At 60.8% G+C, this 27,876-nt stretch overlaps 2 protein-coding genes across 12 annotated transcripts in view; one reads left to right on the forward strand and one right to left on the reverse strand.

Moving 5' to 3' along the window:
• The first annotated feature begins 620 nt into the window (after nt 1-620).
• On the forward strand, nt 621-21,560 carry SLC19A1 (solute carrier family 19 member 1). 8 transcript variants are annotated; one of them, XM_060297688.2, is made up of 7 exons: nt 621-731; nt 3,179-3,272; nt 4,502-4,740; nt 8,813-9,581; nt 9,659-9,851; nt 12,634-12,775; nt 20,735-21,560. In XM_060297688.2, the coding sequence occupies exons 3-7, from the start codon at nt 4,552-4,554 to the stop codon at nt 20,957-20,959; spliced, it is 1,518 nt and encodes a 505-aa protein (XP_060153671.1). In that variant the 5' UTR covers nt 621-731; nt 3,179-3,272; nt 4,502-4,551; the 3' UTR covers nt 20,960-21,560. The 8 variants fall into 8 exon arrangements, with proteins under 8 accessions (XP_060153671.1, XP_030691489.1, XP_060153672.1 ...); XM_030835629.2 differs by having other exon boundaries at nt 627-731; nt 3,151-3,272; XM_060297689.1 differs by lacking the exon at nt 621-731 and having other exon boundaries at nt 740-3,272; nt 20,822-21,560.
• A 1,850-nt stretch (nt 21,561-23,410) lies between these two features.
• Nucleotides 23,411-27,876, reverse strand: part of COL18A1 (collagen type XVIII alpha 1 chain) — a 97,557-nt gene continuing 93,091 nt past the window's right edge. For 3 of the 4 annotated variants that reach the window (XM_060297685.2, XM_030835623.3, XM_060297686.2), the window contains 4 exons: nt 26,877-27,122; nt 26,406-26,603; nt 25,824-25,939; nt 24,491-24,946 (listed from right to left, as the gene is read on the reverse strand). In XM_060297685.2, coding sequence (XP_060153668.1) covers nt 24,733-24,946; nt 25,824-25,939; nt 26,406-26,603; nt 26,877-27,122 — 774 coding nt within the window. In that variant the 3' untranslated portion in view covers nt 24,491-24,732. Of the gene's footprint in view, nt 24,947-25,823; nt 25,940-26,405; nt 26,604-26,876; nt 27,123-27,876 lie in introns of all 4 variants that reach the window. The other variant, XM_070045405.1, reaches the window with a different exon arrangement.

Raw genomic sequence — 27,876 nt, forward strand, 5'->3', positions numbered from 1 at the left:
CACCAGAGCAAGTGTGGGTCAGGGTGATCCGTACAGACGGCTGCGTGGGGGGAGGGTGCCCCTTCCAACCCCACAGTCCTGTCTCCTGCTGTCTCAGTGACCCACGTCCCTGGCTTGAGTTTGCGGGTTGGCTAGGAAAGGAACATCTCAGAATGAATGAACCGAGAAGAAAAGGCACAGGGTGGCGGCGGGACAGGCTGTGCAGAAGTCAGGGGATCTGCGCTCGTCGAGGAGCGGTCACAGCTTGCGGGGCGCCGGGGGGCGCGTCTCTGTCCAGGTCCGTTCCCGGAGGCCTCCAGCACAACCCCGAGCTGTGATCAGTATGACCAGAGCCAGGCGCTGCGGGGGTAGGCGCCAGGGGTGCGCGAGGAGTTCGGGAGGGGGCTCCGGAGGGTGCGGCCGGGCGTTTGGACGCACGGGGAGTAGCCTGCGCTGGGCGGCCAGAGGCGCGTGATCGGGGGCGGCGACGCGATGGGCTGGGGTGGGGACTGAGCCCCGAGTCCCGGGGCGCGGGGCGTGCGCGCGGGGCTGCTGCGCCCGTCCCGCGGGGACCTCGGGTGCCACGGTGGGGCGCGTGTCAGAGACCGTACAACTGCTGTCCGCGGTGACGTGCGGCGGGGGCGGGACCAGGTGCGCCCCCACCCCCAGCCTCCCGGAAGCGAGCCGCCGCGGGGCATTGTGGGCAGTGTGGTCCCTTCTAGCGCCAAGCAGCGGAGGCCGCGAGCGCGCAGGTAGTGGGGTTCCCCTGTCTGCAGGAGCTCCGGGGGCGAGCACCGGGGGCTGCGGGAGGAGCGCGGGGCTGCTCGCTCTCCGAGTGTCGGGGTGGACGGGGGCCGGTGGCTCTGGGGCCCGGGGAGAGCACAGGCGCATGGGCCCCTGGTGCCCGGCTGGGCGCGGGGGCGCTGGCGCTGAGTGAAGGGGCGGTGAGTCCCACGTGCAGCCTCGCCCCATGTGGGAACCCAGGCGCACGCTCCAAGCGTCTGTCACCTTCGGTCTCCGCGCGGGCCTGTGGAGAAGCCCCCGGTGCGCTTCTGGTCTCCAGCCAAGCCACTGTCGTTTCCTGCGCCTGGAGTCTGTAATTGTGAGCAACTTCCCCTTGGAACACTTCCTGGCGCGGCTGGAGCCCAGCGCTGGAGACTGTCCAGAACAGTGGGACGTTCTACACGTCTCCGGGAGGAAAGCTGTCCCCCGGGTCCTATCCGAAACACTTGTCCTGAGTGTCCAGGTGTCCGCCAGGCACACACGTGTGTTCGTGGGGTTCCTTGCCACGTGGGGATCCCCGGCCGCAGGTCTCAGATTACAGGCTGGAATCGGGGCCAGCTCGGAACTCCGGAATGCATGCAGAAGCAGCCGTCTCCCAGGCTGCCCACAGTGCCGGAGCCGGAGTCCTCGGAGCTCCCTGCTGGGGGCCCAGCCTCGCTAGGGGAGAACCTTGCTCCGCGTCCGCCTTTCCTCTGCACCCCCATCCCAGGCCCCAGTACAGGTGGCCTTTCCTCCCGGGGGCCCTGCTGCTCCCGGGATGGGGCCAAGCAGCTCCCCGTGACCCTGCGGTCCAGCCATGGGCCCATGAGCTGGCAGCCCTCCACTCGTTTTGGAAGCTTTGGGCAGCGCGTCCGGTGGTGCGGAGCCAAGTGTGGGAGACTGTGGGAGGGACGCACCTTCCAAAGTGGGCCCCGCCTGGTGTGGCGGGTGTCCCTGTAGTTCGGATCAGTGCCACTGCTCACGGCCCCGGGTGGTGGTCCCGCAGCGGCCGCAGTGCCGGCTCCTTGAGGCCTGGCCCTCCTCTCTTCAGTGAGGCCTGTAGGGGCGTTTCCGCCTGTGACGGGTGACAGAGGTCAGCGCTGCCTCGCGGCCCCCTCCCCGCAGTTCTGCCCTGGGTGCCCCTGCAGGGGCCCCCTCACCGCGGGGAGCCAGGGGTGCTGGTGAAGGGCAGGCCCAGGACTGTGCCCCCCACAAGAAGTTGGAGGAGGGCCTTATGTGGGTGGAAGGGACAGATTTTAAAGCAACGCTCAGGAAAGAACGTCAAGCAGGAATGAAAGTGGCCATTTCCGAAGGGAGCCCCGTGGGTCTGGCACCTTCTGTGCTTCCTGGCATCCTCACTGCTGTGTCTGCTCCCCCGGCACGGGGCAGGGGGAGGCTGGCCCCAGGGGTCACTGGGCCGCCACGGGGCGGCAGAGGTTTCCTAGGATAGGCAGCTGCCTTTGTCCAGGGCGGCATCTTCACTCACGTCCTTGGAGAGCGGGTCCCTGGCGCCCGGGCTGAGTGAGAAGCACAGAGGTAGTTTGAGTCTCTCTTTCTGGCGCGTGTGATGGCCCTTCCCAGCCCCGGTGAGAAGCCTGCCTGCCTTCGGCCACCCCTGCTGGGTGGCAGGCCTGAGGCTCAGGGGCTCCTTGAGCAGATGTTTGTGGAGACAGCGGGTAGAAGGCTCCCTGTGCAGCCTGGGAGATGCGCCAGCCAATGGGCTGCAGCCCAGAGGCGAGACCGTGTGCACGTGAGCCCAAGGTGAGCCCTTGGCCCTTTGCTTCCTGTGATCCAAGAGCAGAGGAGGCCTGGGTTTCTCCCTGCTGGCTGGGGGAGGCCCCTCCTTTCTTCCAGCTGTCCTGTAACTCAGGAGGAAGGTGAGGGACTCCAGCACTGAGCACAGTGTCCCCAGATTGTAGGGGTAGGGCTGGGAGGAAGGGGGGCGCAGCTCGTGGGACACTCCCTGAGACCCCATGTAAACCCCGTCCTTCAGCCCTGCTCCCTGGGTGTCAGCGGACACTGCCCCCTACCCCTAACCCCCCCGACCCCACCCCTAACCCCCCTCCCACAGCTCCCTGGCCATTGCAGGGTGTGGACCCTTGCATGTCCTTGCTTCTGGGGGTGGCGGTGGTCTACCACAGTGTTGTGACCCTGGAGGACTCCTGGGACCCTCAGGGCTGGGTGCCGGGGCCCTGGGGCCCATCTGCGTGTCGGTGGAGGCGGGATTGCGGTGTTGGCCTGAAATGCTGGAGGCGGAACTCTTATCGGTGACCAGCTGGGAATCCCGAGGCAGCAGCTCCCTGCGTGCTCGGTCACCTGTTTGGGCGTGTCTGGGGGCCGTGTCAGGGTGCAGAGTCCTGGAGTGTGTCTGAGATCTTCAGACACACTTGTGACAAGCTCTCACTGCAGTCTCAGAAGCACCGCCTTGGGGTTTCAGAAGCCATGGGAGTCCAGGAAGTAGAAAGAAGAAGCTGGTGAGCTTGCGGGGTTCTGGTATCTGAGACTTCCGCCCCGGGATTCGGGGACGCCAGGTAGGGAAGCCTGTGTCATCTCTTTGAGAACAGGGGCCCCTGGGGGCGGGGGGGGCGCTCCTGGGGACCCCGGGCGTTGTAACTTCTCGGCTGCTCGCCCCACGCTGGGTGCCTGTCTGGCGGAGAGCGTGCATTTCTCTGGTGCCCGGGGGCAGCGCCCGGGGAGCGGGAGAGTGAACTTGGGGGACTCCTGGGGCTGGAGTGGGGGGCCGTGTGTGCACCCCCTGCCCCAAACATCAGAGTCTTTCTGCTGGAGCCATTTGGCCTGTGTGCTCTTGGGGGACCACACCTCCCAGGGGGAGGGGTGCCGGGGGAGGGGCCGGGTTCCAGCCCCCGTCCTAGCTGGTGTTTTGCTTGGCCCTTGAGAACGTTGGGACCTAGGACCCTGTAACTCCTGGGCCGCTGTTGCCCCCCTCACCCGTACCCTGCCCCTCATTGTAGCTTCACAAACAAACCTGCCAGCCGCAGCTTCTTCAGCGGTTTACTGCTGTCACACAGCAGCCCCCCATTTTCCCTCGGTCTCAGAAGGAAACACAGGAGGAAAGAACAGCCGGGCTCTGACTGTCGTAGTTCCCCTTGCTGAGCAAGGGCCAGGCCTGTGTTGAAATCATGGTGCTGGGATGAAGTCTTACTCTGCCCTCGGTGGCCCCTGGGGGTTCTCTGCCCCCATCCCCGCCCCCGGACTGTGGTCTGGTGTGTGCCTGGCCCGGCAGGTCCTCCTCCTGCCACGTCCTCTGGGCCATCGCGGGCGCGACTGCTTCTCCTCTGGGCGTGGCACTTGGACACGCCTGGGGCTGGGACACAGTGAGGATCAGGCCGTCAGACCTTGCGGGGGAGGTGCACGCAGCCCAGCACCCCTGCAGCCAGTGCTGTGAGCACGTGAGATGAGCCCAGTGTCCCCGGGGAACTGGATCTTAAATTGCATTTAGTTCTCATTACTTAACGTTTATGGGCCCCACGTGGTTGGCAGCCACCCTGTGGGAGCCGCAGCCCTGGAGCCCCCAGAAGTGGTGACAGTGCGGCCTGGCTGGGCCGGGCTCCTGGATCGTCACAAGCTCCAGGTTAGAGCACGGCGCTGGGACTGGGGCTGGGGCTGCGGCCTCTCCACCTTGTGAGGTTGAGCCCGATTGAATGACAGGGGGAGGAGCCCTTTGCAGCCAAGTTTCCGGGGGTGGGAGAGGGCTGCGTGCTGTCTGCTGAGCTGCCCTGACTCTGGCTCTCCTTCCCAGGTACAGAGTCCCCTTCGGTCTCCTGCAGGGCCGTTGGGGACCTGGGCAGCATGGCCCTCTCCGGCCCGGAGGTGGAGAAGCAGGTGCCGGCGGAGCCCAGGCCGGGCCGCAAGCTGCAGTCCTGGTGGAGCCTGGTGTTCTGCCTCTGTTTCTACGGCTTCATGGCCCAGATGCGACCCGGGGAGAGCTTCATCACGCCTTACCTCCTGGGCCCCGACAAGAACTTCACGCAGAAGCAGGCACGTGGGTGCGCGTGTGGGCGGGGTGGGCCGGAGTGCGGGGGCTGCTCGGGCTGCGGGCGCTGGCGGGTCCGGCAGAGGGGTCCATGCCTGCCGTGGGCCTCTGAGGGGAGAGCGCAAGGGGGCCCCCGCCCGCCCGCTGGGCCCTTGCTTCCAGCAGAGGCCTATTTGCCCAAAGGGATTACGGAAGGAATTTGCCTTTTGCTCAGAACAAGGACAAAGGATCTCATTGGAACCTGACTAATAAGCTTATACCCGATGGGAGTTTCTGGGGTCAAACATGTAGTAGAAGCAGCAGCAGGCAGTGTCCCTCCCTGTTTCTGTCTCCAGAAAATAAAACAAATCAAAAGGGCTCAGAGGCCGTTGGTTGATGAAGCTCACGGTCAGGGCTGTGGTCACCACACCTGCTCGTCCTGCCTGAGGACCGTCCGCCACCCCAGAACCTGGCCCCGGCCCGCCAGCCCTGTCTGTCCCCTCCAGGGTGGCCACCGGCCTCCACACCCCCTGTCGCTGGCCCCCGTTGGCTCCCACCTGGATTTCCCACTAGATTTCTTCAGGGAGCCCCTGCCTCTCCCTGGCCCAGAGCTCGGCCCCAACCCCTCACCGACCCCAGAATTAAGTCACATGGAGTCGCCGTGCAGATGAGTCCTGTTCCCTCAAAGTAGTCCTCTTGGAAAATGGACACACCAGGGTGCCCTGGCCGCGTGCACAGGCTCAAAGCCGTGTGTGTGTGATTGTGTCTGACCGCACGGCCAGCACTGCAGCCAGAGGGCTCACTTCCCAGGTGAGTCCGGGTGGGGGCCTCCCTCGAGCAGCCGGCCTGGCACATCCCTCGCTCACTGATTGGCCAGTTCCCTGGACACCACTCTGTTCTGCAAGGGGCTGTCTTCCACTGCGGAGATGACGTAGGAGTGAGTGGGAAGCTCCGTGAAAATAACAAGAAGGAAAACCTGTCATGAACTCCCCCCACCTGCCCTCTTAGCTCACACAGTAACTGATTAAACAGTAGGTTGCAGAAATTAAGCCACCCAGCAGGCCTTGGACGTGACCAGAGGATGGCAGAGGCCCGTCTGGGAAGAGCCCAGTGGGTCTGTGGCCCTCCCACACAGATTCGGGCTGCTGCTGCCCAGCTTGCATGCAGGGCCTCAAACCTCAAACAGAGGGCCTGCCCGCCCCTGCCCCAGGGGTCTCCGGGGTCTCCAGCTCGTCCCTGGGGGAAACGCTGCTGCTGGTGGCCTCCTGCTGTGACCCCCTGCAGCGTGAGGCTGCTGCCGGCTGCTCGGGCCAGCACCCGCGGGGCGCTGTTGAGTTGCTGCCCATCTGATGGATGGGAGAGCTTGCTGCTGGGCGTGCATTTCCTGGACGTCTGCCGCTGTCCCGTGTTCCTGGCTGTCCCTGGAGCGAGGCCTCGGCCGGTCTCCCGCTCCCTGCGGGCGTCTGCCTTCCTGTGCCTGGCGGGCTCCACCGCTGTGGGCAGCGGCTTCTGTCTGCGCTGGCCGCCTCCCCGCGTGCGCGGCCTCTGCTGTCTGCGCTGGCCGCCTCCCCGTGTGCCGTGTCCGTTTATGCCGCAGCTCCGCCTTTGAACTCTGCCGGATTTTCCTTTCGGTTTGTGCTGAGTGTTTCCCCGCGTGCCGCCGCCCCTGGTTCGTGGAGCACCTCCGGGAGGGGCCGAGCTTTGCTTTGCGCCTTTGGGCCTGTGATTCCTCTGCATCTGAGCTGCCTGGGTTGGGTCAGGCCCCGACCCCCTCCATGATGACCCCTGCCCTTCACATCATGACCCCTGCTGCGTGAAGGGCACTTCACACAGCAGTCCTTCCAAGCCCAGGGCTGACCGTGCCGTGCTGGCGGGATCCTCTGTGGCGGCCCCTGGCCTGTCCTCCCTCCCCATCAGGCAGGACTCGGTGCCCCTCTGGGTGCTGCCAGGTGTTGGCTCTAGGGGCTGCTCCTCTTGGAATTCAGGTGCCCTCTGGCCTGGCCTGGCCCTGCCGTGCTCCCCTGGTCCTGCCGGTCCTCAGGGCCCCAGCGCCCCATCCTGGTCCTGGCTGCTGTGGGGCCCCAGCCAGGCCTCCGGACTTCAGAGCAGCTGCTGCCCTGAAGCCACCTGGGTCATGACCTGGGCCCAGCTCCCACGTCCTGCCCATCAGCCTGGACCCGGCCCGTCCAAATCGAGGTGTTGGGAACGTGGCCCAGCGATGCTGGACCGAGGCCAGCAGGAGGCCGTCCTCGTGCCAGCTGCCCCAGGGATTTGGTGGGTGCCCGTGCTCCCAGCGCTTCACAGGTGTGACACAGGTCAGCCTCTCACCTGGCCTGTGTGCTTGCCCAGCCTGAGAAGTGTGGGCAGCGGCGGCGGGAGGGGAAGACCAGCTGGTCTCCCTCGGCTCTGACCCCGTGGCCCTTGCAGCTGTGCAAGCCGTCTGCCAAGAGGTTTCGTCAGCTAACTGAGGGATGGTTTGATGTTCCAGGAATTTTCCGTAAACAGGCTCTGACCCCTCTGGGACCAGCGCTGATTACTCATCCTGCCCCGGGGACGGACTTGCACCAATGCCGTCTTGGACTGTCCTGGGGCATTAGTGCTCGGTGTTCGGGGGACCACAGGCTTCGGGGTCAGCCATGGCTTCTGGTGGGCGTGTGGTGCAGGAGGCCACTGGGCAGGGGAGCCCCGGAGGTGGGGGGTGTGCGTGCCAGCCCGGGGTCCTGGGCACACTGGGAAGCGCTGCCCTGGGGCTGGCTGCTCGGGTGGCACATCCTGGGTGCACAGATGCGAGGGCTGCAGAAACTCGCAGGTGAGCCGGCCGCTAAGCAGTGGGCTTGGCTGGGCCCCACGTGCTGGCCTGGGCTCGGCCCCGGGTCCTCGGCAGCATCTGTGAAGTGGGCCTCGGTGCCTGCCGGCCTTGCAGGGCTGAGGGCCCCCTGGGCTGGTGCAGGGATCGCCCCATGGTGTTAGCAGGTGGTCAGGCCTGAGTCAAGGTTAGCGCCCTGAGTCAGGTAGGACCCAAGGGAGCCCAAAGGCTCTGAGAGCCCAGCAAGGCCCGAGGCTCACCTGGTGCTCACCTGGCTGGTCTGAGCCATGGCCGGGCCCTGGGCAGCGTCAGGTGGAATCCCTGGGTGGGGCTCTCAGTCGGAGCCCCTGGGAGGTGTCAGATGGGGTCTGGTGCAACTCCTGTGAGGGGCCACCTGCTGAAAACCCACTTGGGGCCTCAGGAGAGGCTCTGAGCACAGGGTGCCTCCCGTGTCCATCCCCCAGGAAGGGGCCAAGGCCAGGGACCTGGGCGTCTCGTGAGCTGGGGCTCTTGCTGGGGGCTGGGCCCAGGTGGGTCCAGGATGGCCCTTCCTGGGCGGCCAGGGGCACAGCTGGCTGTCATCCCAAGTGGGTCTGTGGCTCTGGCCTCTGCCCTGTGTGCCCAGCAGGGAGGGTCCTACTGGGCCAGCCCTCTTTGAGTGGAGAGCTGAGTGGCCGAGGCTGCGGGCAGCTCCCTTGATGGAGCCGGGAGTCCTGGGTCCCATGGACGCATCCCCCTAGTCCTGCCTGGCAAAGGGGGGTTGAGGGCCCGGTCCTCTCCTGCATCCCCTGTGCCCTGGGACCGAGTGGGACCGGCCACTGAAGGCCTTCCTTGGCGGCCAGCATGAGTGTAGATTGGCCACAGCTCTGTTTTCTGTATCGGTAGACTTGAGGTGAAATCGTATCATGTTTTTATTTTGTTAGAAACAAACAGGCCTGGATCAGCATGGCTTAGCACGTAGTTACTGATTGTTTTCAGCGTACTTACCAGCTCTCTGCGTGTGTCAGCACCGAGCTGCTGTCTGAGAGGCACGCCCGTGGGAGATGGGGTCAGGGCAGAGCACGGTCGGGGGGTCGGGCTGTGCTTTGCTCCATTTCCCTGGCTGCCCTGGACAGTCTTAACGGGCTGCACGTTTTTGGAGGACGGCGCTCCCCACGTAGTCCTGGTGGGGCGCCGTGCTAAAGGGGTGCGTGGGGTCCGGGTGGGGCTCCCAGGCACCCGGCCAAGCCCAGTAGACGTGATGGGCGCCGGGCACTCCCGGGGCTCGGGGTCACACGCCTGCCGTCCCGCAGGTCACCAACGAGATCACGCCCGTGCTGTCCTACTCCTACCTGGCAGTGCTGGTGCCCATCTTCCTGCTGACCGACTACCTGCGCTACAAGCCGATGCTTGTGCTGCAGGGCCTGAGCTACGTGTCCGTGTGGCTTCTGCTGCTCTTCGGCTCGTCCGTGCTGCACATGCAGTTCATGGAGTTCTTCTTCAGCATCACCATGGCGGCCCGCATCGCCTACTCCTCCTACATCTTCTCGCTGGTGCCCCCCGCCTGCTACCAGCGCATGGCCGGCTACTCGCGGGCCTCCGTTCTGCTGGGCGTCTTCACCAGCTCCGTGCTGGGCCAGCTGCTGGTCACGATGGGCAGGGTCCCCTTCTCCACGCTCAACTACATCTCGCTGGCTTTCCTCACCTTCAGTCTGGTCCTCACGTTCTTCCTGAAGCGCCCCGAGCGCAGCCTCTTCTTCAACCGCGGAGCGCCCGCGAGTGCCGGGGCCTCGCCCTCCGAGCTGGACCGGATGAACCTGGGCCAAGGGCAGCCCACGGGTGGGAAGCTGGGCCGGCTGCCGGCCTCCTGGCGGGACTCGGTGCTCGCGCACATGCTCCGCGAGCTGCGCCGCACCGCGCGGCTGCCGCAGCTGCGCCTCTGGTCCCTCTGGTGGGTCTTCAACTCCGCCGGCTACTACCTGATCGTCTACTACGTGCACATCCTGTGGAACGTGGTCAACCCCACCACGGACACCACGAGGGTCTACAACGGCGGGGCGGACGCCGCCTCCACTCTGCTCGGTACGCCCCGCCTGCCTCACCCAGACAGCGGTGACCCGTGAGGCCGAGGACGGCACTGACGCGTCTTGTCTCCCCAGGTGCCATCACCTCCTTCGCCGCCGGCTTCGTGAAGATCCGGTGGGCGCTGTGGGCTGAGCTGATCATCGCGGTGGTGACAGTGCTGCAGGCCGGGCTGGTCTTCCTCATGTACAGGACCAGCAGCATCTGGCTGTGCTACTCGGCCTTCGTGCTCTTCCGTGGCTCCTACCAGTTCCTGGTGCCCATCGCCACGTGAGTCGGGCTGGTGTGGGGTGGCCACGTGGGACTGCTGGCAGGAGAGTCCCGAAAGACTGCAGCCGAGGGTGGGCAGCTGGAGGGTCGTGTGCTGTGTGTATCGAGAGGCCTCCTTCCAGAAGGTTCCATGGGTAGCAGCAGGGGTATGTGCCGGGCAGCGTGGAGCAGGTGTGCTGGCACGTCACTCACGTCAGGAGGCGCGTGAGCCCTGGGTGCCTTTAGCCAGGGCCCTGCTTGTCCACAGCATGCCCCGTCCTGGCCACCGGGATCGCAGGGCTGGGCAAGGAGCCATGTGGGCATCCCCTTTGCTCCCCTCTTGAGCCACGGTGTCCACAGGGACCGGACCTCGGGAAGTCCTTTCTTCCAGTCTCCTGGCCTTGCTGTCCCATCCTGGGTCATTCCCATCGCCTCCCACTCCCGCTGCTGGGCACGGTGGCCCACAGCCCAAGAGTGACTGGGTGACCCAGCTTGCCTTCTGCCCGGGGGAGCCCTTCCCCTGGCGCCCTTGTGTTCCTCACACTCCTGGGGATGCTGCAGCACTGGCCCGGGGACATCCTGGGAGCTGCCTGCCGACCGCCCGTGCCTTCCAGAACCTTCCTCAGCCCGCATCTCGCTGGCTTCTGACACCCTCGTACACTCTTTGAGCTGGACCTCTCACGAGGCTGCACACGCACACCATGTGTTCACCCCAGACACGTGCTCACACCGTATGTGTTCACACTGTCATGCCCTCAGGCCACACACAGCACACATGCTCAGGACACATGCTTACACCTCCTGCACCTGGCAGGTGGCCTGTCGTTGTCCCCAGCTGTTTGGCCCTAGCTCCCCTCCGAGCCCCATCTCCCTGGGGGCACCTCCCTCCCCACTTGTACTGTCCACTCCGGTCACGCCCAGCGAGATCTGTCCCTGCCTGGTGTTGAGCTCAGAGCGTGTCCTCGAACTCCTGACCCTCTGCAGCCGTTGCCCCGCGGTGTGGTGGCCTGATTCCCCTGAGCCGTCTCACAGGAGCGCCCGGCACCCAGCGTCCCTCTCCTGCCCTGGGCTGCGTCCTTCTTTTCCTCCCCGTCAGGGTCAGTGCTGCCCAGACACCCCGACTCCCCTGGCCCTGCTCTCTGGATTTCTGCTCCTAATGCCCCCTGCCCGTGTGGCCATGGCTGTGGCCTGGACTCCGTGCACACTGGATGCTGTGTCCTCCCCTCCTGACACTCAACCTGGAAACGTCCCACCTGTACCGTCACTGTCAGCATTTCGGAACAGGCGCCAGGGCCATGGGTGTCTTTCCCTCACTTCTCCCAGGACCACTTAGTGTCTCATGTGTTCTTGTTAATTGTAAAAGCCATAGATGTTCGTGGCAGAAGGATCCAGTACGATGCAGAAAAGGTCAAATGTGAGGCAGAAAGGCGTGAAGGAGACAGCAGACCCCCTCAGACCCCAGGCCCCGGGGCTGACGTGGGTGTTGGGCTTCCTGGAGCGAGCCGGGGTCACTGTGCACCTCTGCCCCTCGTAGCCACGGGGCTCCATGTCAGCGGGCATTGTCGTCGGTCCTCCTGGGGATGAGGCCCCTGTCTCTGATATCTTCCCGTGACAGACAACATGGGAGCCACCCTCCCCACCCACATTTTTCTTCCCAAATTCTGATAATGGCCTCAGGTGGGTCCTGGAAGGGAACCGGCCAGGTCAGAGGGCACGCGCTTTGGAAGGGGGTTTCAGAGATGTCGCAGACGTTGTCCAGGCAGGCACACAGCCCCTGCGGGTGGTGGAGGGCGGCCCGCGGGCCAGTTGCCTTTCCCCGGTGTCCTGCCCAGTTTATACCCGTGGCTTCTTTTTCTGCTGGGATTTCTTTTTTCCTGATTATCTGCAGTGCGCTTACCTCTACCACATGTGACGGGAGCCTTTTGTTATGTGTTGCCGTGTTACCGTTTGCTTTAATCCGACTCTCGGAGTTCGCGCAGCACTACCTGAATCAGTTGTGTGTGTGGTGTGGCGTTCTGCCCGCGCCTGCGGGACCTGGCCCAGCGCCCGCTTCCCGGGAGTTAAGCTGCCGTCAGGGACCTTTGATCCACCGCTGTCTTCTCTTAGTTAGTGCGCGTTTGTCACGTGACTGTTATCCTTGCACTTCGTGTACTGCCCCCTCCCCCTGAGCTCCAGCAGAAGCTCCTCGGTCATTCCTGTAAAGGCTTCTTGGGTATTTTTGTTCATTTATTCTTCAGAACTGACACTTCTTGATCAGTTTTTTCTGTTTTTTTTAAAGGCACTTTGGGGCTTTTAATTGGAAGTACGTTCAAATGTTAATTTCTCTGCCGAGCACCGCAGGCTCTGAGCGTTAATTCCTCTTGCCTTCTTTATTTGTTTGACGGTTCTTTCTATAATTTACTGAATCATTTAACGACAAAGGACTTTACTCCCGGAATTTCCCTCGTACTCTGTCCGCGCAGTGCCCCGTCTGTTAATGCCCGGCTCTCGTGAGGCTGCCTTCCTGGGGGGCCCTGTAGCGATTATGACTTACCCTGTCCTGGAGTCACCAGGAGACTTCAAGCATCTCCGAGGTTGCCTTCTGCATCTGGTTTTGCACTCGCCTTGTGAGTCGTTGAAGGAGGACGTGCCAGGTCAGGACGCAGCCCCGGAGCGGTGGGCAGCCTGGGCACTGGGCGGGTCTCGCCTGTGCCTCGCGGCTGTCCCCGGTGGCCCCGGGAGCACTGCCCCGCACCTGGGCCGTCTGCGCCTGTGCGTGCACCTCGCCCCCAGCGGGGTCTGACCTCGCCGCTTCCCCGTTAAGTTTTCAGATCGCGTCTTCTCTTTCTCAAGAGCTCCGCGCCCTCGTCTTCGGAGTCAACACGTTCCTCGCCACTGTCCTCAAGACCATCATCACCCTCGTTGTCTCCGACAAGCGGGGCCTGGGCCTCCCGGTCCACTCTCAGGTGAGCCCCCGTTTTGGGCTCACTTCCTTGAGGAGGGAAGGCTCTGGGGCATGTCCTGGCCAGGCCTCCTCGTGGCCACGCAGCCAGTGGTGTTGCCTGTCCCGGGACCCAGACCACAGACCCGCTGAGGGTGGGGCGTCTCCATCCAGACCCCCTGGACTGAGCGGGAGCAGGGAGGGAGGGGTCAGAGGGCCAGGTGGCAGGGGCCACAGTCCGGCCTGTGCGGCTCCCCGCCAGGGCTGAGTTTGGGGCTGTAAGTGCTGCCCGCGTCTGGGCAGTGCGGTGGGCATGCGCGGTTGAGTGTGGCGAGACCTCTGGGGCCTCCAAGGCTGGCCTGGGTGCAGGTCGCTCTGGAGGCGCTCTCACCGGCCCTGGGCGCCCCCTGCACTGACTGAGGTTCCAGGAGGGACAGAGGCATGGCCGAGCATTCCCTGTGCCCTCGTTCAGGTCCCTGCCTGTGATGGGTCCTGGCTCACGTGACAGCTGTCTGTCTCCTCTGCGGAGGGCAGCAGAGAGTGGAGCTCGTGGGGTTGATGTTGGCGCCTGCTGGCCCCTTTCCCGTCCCCTTCCTCCATCCAGTCCTAGGCGGGTCCTCGGTCTTCCAAGAAGAACTTGAGAATTCCTCTTCGCTGTGAGACTGGGGACCACTCGGGCATGTGACTCCCAGTGGCCTCACCCAGGGCAGGACCAGTCTTGAGTGAGCTGGAATTAGCCAGAGGATGGTCCCGTGGGAGGGATTGTCACCGGGCTCCCCCGGGGATCGTGCCCCGCCCTCTGCCTGTGGGACACAGCCGCCATCTGCTGGGAGCCCAGACCTCCCTGGGGCTTGTTCGGCTCCGTGGGGATGTCCCAGCCCTCCGTCCGAGGTGCCTTGGTGACCCCAAAGCTGGCCAGGAAGGAAGTCCCAGGCATGAGAGACCCTCTTGTTCAGAAACTGGCTTTCTGGATGGGTTTGGACATCCATTTTGGTGAAGGGCATCAGAGCCTCTGGTCCTTCGTGTCCACATGGGCAGGCAGGTCTTGGCCCTTGGTCACCAGTGGGGCCCTCCAGGGACACTGCCCCATCCACCCCAGGCTGAACACTGGGGACTGTGGCTGAGCAGGTGGCCAGGCTGGACTCAGGTCCACAGGTGCATGTGCCGCTGCACCTACGGGGTGGGCGGGAGGGGTTGTCCGGAGAGCACAAGGCCTGTCGTCCAGAGGTGGCGGGCTGGGGCCTCCTTCACCGGGGACCCTCCAGGGGAGGCCTCTCCCCCAGAGCGGTGGCCTCGCAGGGGAGCATGTTGTCCCCTGGCCTTTCCATGGGGCCTTGCCTGGCAGCCGTCCAGCTGGCCTGGGAGGGGCCCCAGCACCTGGGGGAGCCTCTCCGTCCCTGGAGCCCTGGGTGTCCCGGCTCTGGGCAGCGGGGCTTCCGAGGGCCCAAGGCGGGGGGCAGGGGCTGGCCTTCCTCGCCTGACCTGGCCCCAGCCCCTTCCACATGACAGGTTCTGGCCACGCTGGATCAAGCTGACAATATATTGATTTTTCTCCTGCTGGATTAATTTCCTGGTTAAAAGGTAACTCTAGAGGTTGGTTGGTAGCTAGAAATCCTGGTGGCGTCCAGAAGGAAAGTCGCCCCGGCTCGTCCTACTCACCTTCCCTGCACATGGTGTTCCGGGTGCCCCCTCCCTCCGTCCCGGGTAGCGAGAGTGGGGCAGAACCGGTGGTGGGAACCAGCACGGAGCAGGCAGGGAGCTGGCCTGGGCTGGCTGGTCTTTTAAGTTGAACTCTACTTCTGGGTCACCACACACTCACCTGTGGGGTAACAGGTGATGCAAAGACCCACGTACCTGGTGCGGGCCCAGCCTCCCCACCGGTCACGTCCTGCAGTTCTGCGGTGCGGGCACTCTCGGGATACGGACCGCGCACAGTCGAGACGGGAGTATCCCTCCCTGCCCCCTGCGGCCACGCCGGGCCCCCACCCTGCCTCCTCCCCGACCCCTGGCCACCACGGTCTGCCCCCCATTTCTATAGCGTCGTCATCGCGAGAGTGGGACCCTGCAGCTGTGAGTCGGGATTGCCTTCCCCACTCAGCCCAAGTCCTGGAGATGCGTGGCTACTTCACTCCGGCCCTTTGCTACATGGGGCTCCGCGGTGGCTGGACCACAGCTCATTTACCCACTCACCGCCAAGAGCCCTGGCTTTATCCGGTTGGGGGCTGCTCTAAACATTTGTTTATAGCTTTTTGTATGAACCCAGTTTCCATTTCTCTGGATAAATGCCCTGAAGTACAGTTGTGGAGTCACGTGGTGGCTGCCAGACTGTTTTCCACGGTCGCTGCACCATTTTACCTTCCCACTGGCCTGCCTGAGGGATCCGGGTTCCCCACGTTCTCATCAGCGTTCAGTGTGGCCACCGTTTCTGTTCGGCCATTCCGAGCCGTGTGGAGGGCTGGTGGTCCCTGTGGTTCCATTTGCGTTTTCCCTGGTTGCTGTGACGCTCTTCTCCCCACGTGCAGCTGCCATCTGTACATCCTCTTTGGTGAAGTGTTTCTTCACTTTTCTGCCCATTTCCTAATTGGCTTCTTTGTTTTTTCACTTGAGTTTTGAGAATGTCTGTGTATTCTAGGTAGTAGTCCTTTGTTGGATGTGTGCTCTGCAAAGGCTTCTCCCTGCTCGTAGCTCACCATCTCATCTTCTTAATAGGGTTGTTTGCAACTTAAGTTTTTAATTTTGATGAGATCTGATTTATTCATTTGTCCTTTTGTGGATCTTAGTTTTGGTGTCACATATAATAACTCTTTGGCCCTGGGTCCCAAAGATTTTCCCCAACATCTAAGTCTGTGACCTGTTTTGAGTTAATTTTTGTGTAAGGTGTGAAGCTTACAACATTTCATTCCTTTGTCTGTGGATGTCTGGTTGCTCTAGCACCATTTGTTGAAAAGACTGCATTGCTTTCCACCACTGCATGAGTCCGTTTCTGGGCTCTCTGTCTGTTCTGTTGAGCTATGTGCCTACCCTCCCTCCATCACCACACTGTCCTGCTTGTGTAGCTAGGTGGTAAGTTTTTGAAATTTGGTACACCGATTCCTCCAACTTTGAAATTAAAAAAAAAATTATTTTAGGTATTATAGTTTCTTTGCCTTTCCCTGTAAATTTTAGAGTAATCATGTGTATATCTACAAAAATGTTCGCTGGGCTTTTGCTAGGAATTGCATTAAGCCTGTTTATCAATATTGGGAGAACTGACATCTTCTACTATGTTGACTCTTCCAACCTGTGAACATGGTATGTCTCTCCATTTACTTAGAACTTTGATTTCTTTCAGCATTTTGTAGTTTTCAACATGCAAGTACTGTAGTGCTGTGCATGTTTTGTTAGATTTATTCCTAAGAATTTCATTTTTTTTTGAGCAATTGTAAATGATACTGTATTTATAATTTTGGTGTCTGCATTAATCTTCTAGGGCTGCCGTAACAAAATATCACAGACTGGGTAGTTTATGCAGCAGAAATGTTTTCTCTAACAGTCTGGAGGCTGGAAGTCTGAGATCAAGGTGTCAGCAGGTTTGGTTTCTCCTGAGGCCTCTCTCCTCAGCATGCAGACGGCCGTCTTCTCCTCGTGTCCCCATGTGGTCTTTCCTCGGTGCGTGTGCACTCCTGGTGTGTCTCTCTTATAAGGAGTTCTACTGGATTAGGGTCCCACCCTCATGACCTCATTTAACCTTAATCATTCCTGAAAGGCCCCATCTCTAAATACAGTCACGCTGGGGCTTAGGGCTTCAACAAATGAATTTTGGAGGGATACGGTTCAGTTCATAACAGAGTCCAGGTGTTCACTGCTAGTACAGGCAGACCTCATTTTATTGCACTTCACTTTACTGTGCTTCACAGATATTGACTTTTTTACAAGTTGAAGGTTTGTGGCAACCCTGCATTGTCAGATGACAGTTCGCATTTTTTAGCAGTAAAGTATTTTTATTAAGGTATGCACACTGTTGCTTTTAGACAGAATGCTACTGCACACTTAATAGCCTATAGTATAGCATAAACATCATTATTATATGCACTGGGAAACCAAAAAATTTGTGTGACTTGCTTTATTGCAATATTTACTTTCTTGCGGTGGTTCGGAACTGAACAATATCTCTGAGGTCTGCCTGTATAAGAAATACACTGATATTTGTGAGTTAACCTTGTATAGTCTTGCTGAGGTCACTTATTAGTTCTCGGAGGTCTTTTTTTTTTAGTGTTTTTTATCTGTTTTTCTTGCCTTACTGTTACTGGCTAGAACTTTTGTCATTATTTCCTTCTTTCTACTTGCTTTGGATTTATTTTGCTCATCTTTCTCTAGGTTCTTTAGATGGGAGCTTAGATAAATCGTATGAGGATTCTTCTTTTCTAATATTTCCATTTATTGCTATACATTTCCTTCTCAGCCTGCTTTAGCTACACTCCACAGATTTTGATATGTTGTATTTTCTTTTTCATTCATTTCTATGTATTTCTATCTCCTTTCATACTTTCTGGTTGACCTATGATTATTTCAAAATGTGTTGTTTATTTTCCAAGTGTTTTGATATTTTCCTGTTATCTTTCTGTTATTGGTTTCTGTTTTGATTATGTTCTATGGTGATCAGAGAACACAATCTGTATTATTTCAATTCTTATAATTTGTTGAGGTTTGTTTTGGGGGCCAGGACATGGTCTATCTTGTTATAAGCTCCATGTACGCTTGAAAAGAATGTGAATTCTGCTGTTTTGGGGTGGAGTGTTCCATAAATATCAATAAGGTCCTAGAGTCGATGGTGGTATTGCTTTCTTCTCTATGCTTATGGATTTTTTTGTCTGGCCTATTGTTGAGAAGGGGTGTTGAGGTTTCCATTTATAATAGTGACTTTGTCTATTTCTCCTTTCAATTCTGTCGTGTTTTTGCTTCACGTTTTTGCTGCTCTCTGTTGCATACACATACACTGGATGTCTTGGTGGATTGAGCCTTTTATCATTATATAATGTTCTTCTCTGCCTGTGGTCATTTTCTTTTCTCTGAAGTCTACTTTACCTGATATTAATATAGCCATTCTGCTTTCCTTTGGTTAATGTTTACATGACATATTATCTTCCATCCTTTTACTTTTAACTTGACTATATTGTTATACCTGAGTTTCTTGTAGATAGCATATGGTTGTCGTCGTGTTTTTTTAATCCACTCTGCCAATATCTGTCTGTAATTGGTTTATTTAGACCTTTTATGTTTAGTGTAATTGTTGATGTATTAGTCCTTATGTCTGCCATTTCAGTTTTTGTTTTCTTTTTATTCTCTCCGCCTTTTGTTTCTGTTTTCTTTTTTTGTGCCTTCTCATAGATTATTTACAGATTCTTCAGAATTTCATTCTGGTTTATCTGTTGTATTTTTGAGTGTATCTCTCATGGTAACTTTTTTGATGGTTGCTTTGTGTATTAAATGGCCAGTTGTAGTGAAGTATTGAAATCTCACCTCCTTTAGGTCACTTCTCTCTCTACTGCTTAAGTACAAGTGTCTTACTTATTTCTTCTGTATACCATTAGAGCCACCTAAGATAGGATAATAAGTTTTGCTCCAGCTGTCAAACATTTAGGAAACTGAAGAGAAGGAAAGTCTGTTTACCCACAATTTCGATTGCTGTGTTCTTTCTCCTTCTTGATGTTCCAAGTTTCTTATCATTTACTTTCTGTTTAGAGAACCTCCTTTAAGCATTCTTTTAAGGCAGGTCTGCCAGTGACAAATTGTTCTTTTAGTTTTTCTTTATCTGAGAATGTCTTGATTTATTTTTCATTCCTGAATTTTTCAGTATGAGAAAAATTTGTCATATCCTTGTGGCCTTCCTGGTTTCTGATGAAAAATCCACTGTCGTTCTAATTATTTTTCCCTGAAGGTGTCATTTTTTTTTTTTTTTCTGGCTGCTTTCAAGATTTTTCCTTTTTCTTTGTCTTTAGCTTTCAAAAATTTGAATATGGTGTGTGTTGGTCTGATTTGGGGGTGTTGTCTTGTTTGGGGTTCTCTCAGCTTCTTGAATCCATAGGTTTATGTCCCTTGCCAAACTTGGGAAGTTTTCCCAGTCATTATTTCCTCAAGTACTTTTTCAGCCCCATTCTTTTTCTTTCTTCTTATTTTACACCCATGACACAGTGTTACATTTTGTCCCCTGGAGAATGAGGCTCTGCTTTTCTTCCCCATCTGTTTTCTCTTTGTTGTTCAGATTTGGTGATTTCTATTGTTCCATCTTCCAGTTCACTGATTCTTTTCTCTGTGCCCTCCATTCTGTTGTTGAGACCATTTGCTGAGTATTTATTTTGGTGATTATATTTTTCAATTGTAACTTTTCTCCTTTATCCCTTCTGTTTCTTTTCTGAGACTTTTTCGTTTGTCTCAAGCATGTTTGTTGTTGCTTGTTGAAGCATTTTTACGATGACCACTTTAAGATCCTTCTCAGATAACTGTAACGTCTCTGTCATCTTGGTGTGGGTGTCTGCTGACTGTATCTCATTCATTTAGAGATCTGTGTGGTTGTAAGTGTGCTGAGTGATTTTTTTTTAATGAAACCTGTACATTTTGGCTATAATATTTTGAGACTCTGGCTCTCATTTACTCCTTCTGTTTTAGCTAGCTTCTCCTGACACCAGCCTAGCGGAGGAGGACTAGGGGCACGCACCTCGTTATAGCCACGTGGGGTGGAATTCTAGGCTCCCCGCTCAGCCCTCCTCACGCTGAGGGGTGGGGTGGGGCTTCTCCTTACTGCTGGGCAAGGAAGGGAGTGCCAGCTCCCCACATGGCCTGCAGTGGTCAGGAGGGCCATGGTTGCCTCATTACTGCTCCCCACGTGGCCTCCAGTGACACTGGTGGGGGAGGAGCATTCTCACTGTGGCTGGGTGGGGTGAAAGTCCTGACTCTTCAGGGAGGGGGAGCACCACCTGGGGGGAGTGAAAGTCCAGGCTTTGCATGTGGTCCCTATGGGGGTGAACATTCCAGCTTCCCACTGGGCCCTGACCAGCACCACCCGATGGGGGTGGGGGGTGTGCAGCCTGGGTCACGAGGGTGGGGTCTGGCTGGAGGAGCGGGGCTCCCACTCATCAGTGTCCTGTCCTGCTGGGCGGGGGGGTCCCTCTCCTGCTCCTTTGGGCGGAGCCGCTTTTGTTGAGTGTTTTTTTCTGGGTTTCCTGGTATTTCTGGTTTGTGGGCTTCTTTGCTTCCTTTAAAAATACTTTGCAGCAGAAAGAAAAGCAGCCCAGGGGACACATTGCCGTGGTGCGCCTTGGATTCCAAGGCCCCAGCTAGTCTGCCCCCATCCACTCTTCAGAGTCACCTTCTGTGTGTTGTCTGTGCAGTGTCCAGGGTTCTACTCGTACTTGCGAGGAACAGGCGAGTCACGCCGGCTCCATCCTCCCGGAAGCCAAGTCCCCGACGTTTCATTTCCTGGTTTTGCTCCTGAAAATGAGCTTTCCCAGAAGGGCTGAGCACGCAGTGCTGAGGGGTCCTCGGGGAGGCCACTCGGGGCAGCTGAGCTCCGGGGCCGTGGGCGGGACTCACGCTCGTCTGGCCCACACGCGAAGGAGACCACCCTGGCCCCCCTGCCGCTGCGGTCTGAGAATCGGGGGGAGTTGCCCGTGTGCTGGGCATCACCGCTCTGCAGCTTCACTGGCCCCGGGGTGCAGGGCTGCACTTCCCTGGGGCCGCGGGGGCTGCGGGGGCCGGGAGACCTGGGCGGCCTGTTCTCCTCCACCAGCCTCTGCCCGCACAGGCGTCCTCCGTGAGGACTTGGCCCCAGAGCCAAGGGCACATTTGCTGTCACACAAGGTGATCAGAGTGCTACGGGGCAGGTGGCGGAGGCGCAGAAGTGCTGGATTTGCAGAAACTCCGCTGGGTGGGTGGAGGCTGGGCCCTGCTCCGGCCTCTACGACCCCTGGGTGCCCCGCCCGCCTCACCTGCACCCTCTCTGTTCCAGTTCCTCGTCTACTTTGTGTACTTCCTGGTGCTGTTTGTCGCCTATGTCCTTGCGGCCTTGCTGACGGGCCTGCGCCACTTCCGACAGGGCCGCCACCAGCCCCCGCCGCCGGCCCAGGAGCTGATGAGTCCGATGCGGGAGCCGGCCGCGCAGGACGGGCCCGCCCCAGAGGACGGCGTGCGAGCCGTGGGGGAGCAGAGGCAGCAGCCCGAGGCCAAGGCCTGACCCCGCCCGACCTGCTCTCCTGGCCGGTGGGCGGCCAGGTTCCTGACACCAGACGCAGCGGGCCTGGGCCTTGACCTCAGAGCTGACACGTTCCCAGCAGCTGCCTGTCTCCGGGTGTCGGCAGCCAGGTTTCCGGCATCGTCCACATCGTCAGATAGTGGCGCTGGTGACTGACGGGCCCCCGGTGCCCTGTCCCTGAGACCCAAGCCTCGGGGGCCTCCAGCCTCCACGAGGCGTCCTCGGCTCACCCCGAGCGGGGCACTCCTCAGCCCTGCTTCCCGCCCTGGCCGTGACCCGCGGCCTGCCGGGGATGCCCCCCGGCCACTGGGGGCTGCTCTGCTGTCCCTGCCTACACGTGGCCGGTGCAGGGGGCCCAGGTGCACGCCAGACCTCCCTGCTTTCACCCCCTTGTCCCGGAGAGATGGCAAGGTGGTCCCAGACGCAAGCCCAGGGGACCCGGTGCCCGCGGGGTGACCCGGGCCCTGGGGTGGGGCCGTGTTCCTGAGCCTGTGGCTGACCTGTGGCGTCTGCAGGTGTCCAGGTGCTTTCGTTGTAAACGATGCTGTTCCTTTTTTTTGAAAAAACCCGACAAAAATGAGAACCCTGTTCTGGCTCGTTTCTGGGGGAGAAGCGGGGCGCTGGCGGTGGCGGTTCCGTCGGGTGGAAGCCCGGGAGCACCGGCTCCTCCGCTCTGGGCTTCACCCCAGGTCCTCTCTGCCCTGCGATCCGGAGCTGGGTGGATGCTGACCCGCTCCCGGTGGTGGGGGCCGCTCACGCGCCAGCCCCCGGGGGACTCGCCCACGTCACCTGGGCACTGCCACCAGGCCCGAGAGCCGGTCGTGCTTCCTCTGACACGTGACACCGTCCGCTCGGCCCCAGGCACGTGAAGCAGACGCACAGCCCGAGTGAGGGGACCCCTGACTCCACGCATCCATCCGGTCGAGAGGGTCCCAGCCCTGCCCCCCGTCCTGAGCTGAAGCCAGCCCCTCCCACGGCCTCCGGCCCTCACCCAGGGTCTCCAGGAAAGGCCGCGGCTGCGAGTTCAGAGCAGGACGCCTGGTGGGGGAGGGGCTGAGCTGGCTGCCCCCTGGGACCCCCGAGGTCAGGTTGGGTGAGCAGGCGTCTCGGGGCACCCTGAGGGTCAAGGAAGAGGCTGTACACGCAGCTTGACTCAACTCATGGCCGTTGGTGGGGGTCAGATAGGTCAGATGGTCCCCAGGCGTCTCCGCACAAGACACCACAGCCGACCCCAGGGTGCTGCTGGGAAGGGGCAGCACCCCCTCCATGCTCAGGGAGCTGGCGGGGCTCGATGGGTGGAGGAGGCTCGCCTCTGGCTACTGACCCAGGAGGCAGGGCTCTGCTCTGTGCCCGCCGTGAGCACGACCCAGCGCCCTGGTCTCCCGCCTCCGCCCGCTCCCCCTGCAGCCTCCGCACAGGCGCTGGTCCCCCCGCTCAGCCTCTGCCACCCCTGGTCCCGAGCTCCTGGGGCACCACTGAGCCCCTGCTCTGTGCAGTGTGCACGGCCCCTCGGGCTCAGACATCTGCCACAGCTGTGGGGGGCACGGGGGCCGGGGCCGGACCACCTACCCGGCTCCGAAGAGCTTGTGAGGCTGCTGGCCACTGCCAGGGAGACCCTGAGAGAGAAGAAAGGTGTGGGGCGCCTGTGGCATCCATGGACAGCTGTGTACATCCATGTGTACCTGTATCTCACATCCGTGTACATCTATGTGCACCCACGTGTATCTCACATCTGTGTACATCTGTGTGCACCCACGTGTGTCTCACACCATGTATATCCACTCACATCTATGTGCCTCTGCGTTTATCCACGTACACGCATGCACAGATGTGTGTATCTGCACACGTGTGTGTATCCATGTACACCAGCGCACACCCATGGTGGCCCTCCCTATCCGGGCATTCCACATCTGAGGATTCAACCAACTGTGGATTGAAAATATTTTTTTCTAAATTCCAGAAAGTTTCAAAAAGCAGAAGTTGAATTGGCCATGTGCCACCACTATTTACGTGGAATTTACGTTGTATTTACTACTGTTTCTATAGCGTTTTTCTTGTGTTAGGTATGATGAGTAACCTGAGATAAATTCAAGCTTACAGGAGGACGTGCATAGGTTGTATGCAAGGGTCCTGAACACCCGCAGGTTTGGTATCTGAGGGGGTCCTGGAACCACCCCCCATGGGTACTGGAGGACGACCATGCGTCTGGGAACCCACGTGTGTTCGTGTGCATCCGTGTACATCACATCTGTGTCCTGTGCACACCTGTGTGTATCCGTATACATCGGCTGCGTATACCTGTGCACGCCTGTGCTCCTGTAGCAGGATTGGCCAGCCGGGCCGTCCAGGACAGACTCCCGAAGACTCATGACAGTGAAAGCTGCTTGCAAACCACGTGTCAGTGTAAATGGTCATTTTTATTTGGCGCCTGTTTGGAAACCACAGACACAGTTCACAGGACCAGCCCCTGCGGTTTACAGTCACAGCGCCTGGACAGCAGACCCTGGGGCAGCTGGGCTCTGGGCCACCCCGCCAGCTCCCCTGGAGATGCCCGCGCGCACCCGCAAATGTCCCCTTCACTCCTCCCACAAGGAGGGCAATGACATGGGTTTTCCCCAAGACGTGCTGCTACAGACAGTGGCGAGCAGGGCCCAAGCACGCGTGGCCCGCCTGTGAACACGGCCCAGCCCCTCCGTGCGGCCTCGCCCGTCCCGGGGCTCAGCTGGGCAGCCTGTGGGCTCTGTCCTGGCGGGGGGCACGTGTGGCCTTCTGCCTCCGAGGGCTTCTGCCTCTCTGTCCTGCAAAGGTGAACCCAGGGCCTTGGTGCCAAGCTCAGGAGGAGGCAGGTCTGACCCAGGACTTGAGGCAGCCTGGGTCTGGGCCCAGTTGGGTCCCCAGACATGCTGCTGGGCAGAGCTGGTCAGGCATTGGAGTCAGGGAAGGAGTGCCCGGTGTGAGGTCTGGGCCCAGGGACCCGGTGCTGGTTTATGGACCCCAAAAAGCTCTCCCAGTACAGTCCGGGCCGGGCCAGGCTCTGTGCCGGTGGGACCTCAGGGGACACGGGAAGCCAGAGTGGGACAGAGAGGACCGCAGACGGGCCCACGTGGTGGAGCTGGCCGCACACAGCAGCACCAGGAGCCCCGGGGCTGTGCCGGGGGGGGGGGGTTTGAGCTTGGAACCTTGCACCCAGGGGAGTTGCTGCCAGAGGCTGAGAGGAGGTGGTCTCCCCTGGCACCGCGCATGGCCCAAGAGTGGGCCGGCCAGCTCGAGAGAGGGCAGGAGGGAGGCCCCAGCGCCTCGTCGCGGCTGCCCTGCAGACAGGCCTGGCATTGGCGCCACAAGGCTTTCTGGGCAGGAAACAGAGCCACCAGCACCTGCCCGGGCGGTTGGGGGCCCCATTCGGCACCCGGGAGGCCTCTCCTCTTGCCTAAATGGGCCGGGTCCACCCCCTGGTCTGATTTGGGCCAGGAGGGCAGTACAGGCACCGAGGCTCTGGGGGGGAGGCGGATGGGGGGGAGTCTGGGCACCAGGCTGTCGTAAACTTTTTAAAAAATACACTCTTTGGCTTCTTTTTATTTCTGGAGGATTACATGAAACGTGAACCATACAGGAAAGTGTCCCAGCCAGGTCCCCGCCCTGGGCGCCAGCAGAGGCTCCCCGCGCGGGCCAGGGCGTGTCCGCTCCCCTGCCTGCCGCCTGGCTCTTCTCCGGCCCTCTGTCTGTGCGTCCAGCCGTCCGTGGCGCCAGCAGAGGCCCTACTTGGAGGAGGAGGCCGTGAAGCTGTTCTCGATGCAGAGGACGATGAAGGCGCTGTGGCAGCTCGCTGCTCTCTGCTCCAGCAGCCGGCCCGCCAGCAGCGAGGAGGCCTGGCCCGTGGCCGCCCTGGCCTCAGTCCGCCACGTCTCGCAGTAGCTCTCCGTCAGGCGGCGCCCGCTGGGGTCTGAGCCGTGCCACAAGCTCTTCTGGGGCCTGCAAGAGGCAGCGGCCGTCAGTCTCACCGGGGGCCACCCCCGCCCCACGCTGGAGGCCACACCAGGCAGGACAGGGCGTCTCCCAAAGGCGGAGGTTTTGCAGGATGCGGGGGCCGCTGGGAGGGCAGGGACTCGGGTGGCCGGGAGTCAGGCCAACCTCGTCCTGGGCGCTCGGCCTCCCGGATCACACCCCGTCCTGCTGCTGCTTTTGGGGGCACAGCCTGGCCAGCAGCGCCCGGTGACCTCGAGGGCTGACCCTGCGGGGCCTGGGTGGGCCTGGCTTCGAGGGCCCGTGTCGGTGTGGCCTCCTCGCTGGGAACGAGGCAGGCCTGGAGCCCACAGCCCTGCCCGAGGCTCCCACGGGCCGGAGCACGGCCCTGGGCGGTGCTCCTCGGTGAGGGCAGGGACGCGGGCTCGTCTGAGCCCGAGCCCCCGAGTGTTGGGGAACAGGGGCCTCACACCTGCAAGCAGGGGCACGATGCGCGTGAAGCCGACCTGAGGGCAAGCTAGCGACTTCCGCCAGCGTGTCAGGTAGGCACGCGTGTCCTCCAACCCAGAGGCTCCACGTTGAGGAATTTATAGAAGTAACTCGCTGTGATGTTTATGTGACAGACAGGGGGGCTGGAGCCTGTCTCCCCAGCAGGAAGTTGGGGGCAGTTGCCCGGGGAAGCAGGCCAGGTGAGGGTGTTTCAGATAACACCGCAAACGACGCTCTACTCTTCCTCCTGTGCTTTTGGGTTTGGGGAGTTTTAAGCCGCGAGCGTGTTCCAGGATTGGGTCAGCCTGGAAGCTCAAAGCCAGGAGCGTCGCCCATTTGCTCAGGGCTCTTGCATCCCGAGAGGCCGCGAGCTGCTGCGCCCACACAGCGGACCTACCAGGCGGGGTGCTGTAGGACGTCCCTGCCGTCGAAAGAGAAGATGCGGGCACCGGGCTTCAGCTGGCCCTCGGAGCCCGAGAACAAGGCCTCCCAGCTGGGAGACAGAACCTCATCCTGCGGAGGGAAGCGGGGTCATCCCGTCTCTGGTTAGCTCCTGCCAGAGGGACAAGCGGCCCACGCCCCCCCAAGGGGCCTCCCGCCCTCTCCCAGGAACGCGGGGCACCCGCCCCCAGCCCTGGACCCTGGGCCAGAGCGAGTCCAGCGCCTTTGGTCCCAGGGAACACAGGCGCTCGGCGCATCCAGAGAGCACGTGGTTCCGTTCGCGGAAGGAGCCACGGAACACGTCCCCGTGGAGAGCACCAGTGCAGGGACGCCCAGCCCTGGACTGACACCCAAGTGCTGAGGGCCCGAGGGACCAGCCCCCTCCGGAAGCTGGTGATGCGCCAGCGTGCCTGGCAGGCGGGCACAGGGGTCGGGGGCCACGTGGGGCCTCCATGGGGTGCCCGTGGTCCTCAGTGGCGAGACCTGCCCGGCGCCCACCCGACCCCCGGGCCCGGCCCAGGTTGGGGCGTGCACGCACTCTGAGGTTGACGATGGGCAGGGTGGCGCGGTCTGCGCGACGCACGATGCTGTAGAGGTCCTGCAGCCGCGAGGACAGGAAGGCGCGGAAGGTGCCCGCCAGCCCCGCGGCGCGCGCCTGCTGGAAGCACTGGAAGTCGGCGCCGCGGATGCCGCGCAGGCCTCCCGACTGCGGGCTGTTGAGCGCGACCAGGTGCAGCTGCGGGTGGAGCCGCGTGTCAGCCCTGGTGTCCCGGGTCTTCGTGGCCCCCCCCACCCCAGCCGACCCCGGTGGGTCTCTGGGGTGCAAGCAGGGTGAACCCCGGGGCAGCGGCGGGGAGGGGGGAGGGGAAGGGGGAGGGGGAAGGGGGAGGGGGGAGGGGAGGGCGGGTCCCAGCCCCAGCCCCAGCCCCAGCCCCAGCCCCAGCCCCGTCCCCGGCTGCTCTGGGCTCCAGACTCTCCACCCCCTGCGCCGCCCGGGGTGGTCACTCACCACCGGCTGGAAGTCGTGGTGAGTGTGGGCGGGTGAGGCCGTGGGGGTTGCCGGCCGGTGGTGCGCATAGGCGCCGGGGTGCGGGGCCCCAGGGTAGGGCTGGGCGTGTGTCAAGCGCGGGGCGCTGGCCAGGATGTCGTCGGCCCGCCAGGACCGCGCTGTGGGGTGCGGGGGCTCCCGGCGGGGGTACGGGTTGCCCTCGTGCAGCTGCACCACGGGGGGCTGCAAAGCGGCCACCTCGTTGTCCTGCAGGCGGAGAGGCAGACAGCGCCGTGGGGCCGGGCCTCCTGCACCCGCGGGTCCCGCTACCCGGCCCTGCACGCCCTTCATCTGCACCCGGCTGTGCTCTTGGGCCGGCGATGCCGGACTGGAGGTGGCGAGCTGGACCCGGGGGCGCCCAGCGTGTCGGGCCAGAGCCGGCCTGGTGACACCTCAGTCGGGCTGGGTGGCCCTCTGCTCAAGCCCCCGGGTCCATCACCCTCAGGAGCCAGCTCCTCCCTGTGGCCCTGGGCACCCTCGGGCCGACCGCATCTCCCTGACCTCCCCCTGTTGCAGCCGTGGTACCAGCAGCCCTTAAGCCCCTGCCCGGTCCCTACCTCCAACGGTGACGTCGACCTCCAAACGCCAGCCCCTGTGCCCCACCCGCTTCCCAATTCCGTCCCTTTCCCACAGCAGCCAGCACCTTCGGACACCCGTTACCTGAATACCTGGTACCTGGTACCTACTACCTGGTAGTACGTCTAATGCAATCATAAGTTATAGAATGAATTCACGTATCTATCTGAAATGTCTGTATTTATATAATTGTATGCTATTGCCTAGTCACCTACTGCCCTTACTGCCCGTCTCCCCAACACGATGTCGCCTCCGCGGGGCGGGGGCTTTACCTGTTTCAGGCACAGCTGTCCCCACGCCTAGAACAGCACCTGGGACTAGGTGCTGCGTGAGAGAAGGGACTCCCCGAGCCTGGCGTCGGGGCAGACCAGCCCACACTGAACCC

This window comes from Globicephala melas, chromosome 4 (assembly GCF_963455315.2).
Source record: "Globicephala melas chromosome 4, mGloMel1.2, whole genome shotgun sequence".
NCBI classification, from domain to species: domain Eukaryota; kingdom Metazoa; phylum Chordata; class Mammalia; order Artiodactyla; family Delphinidae; genus Globicephala; species Globicephala melas.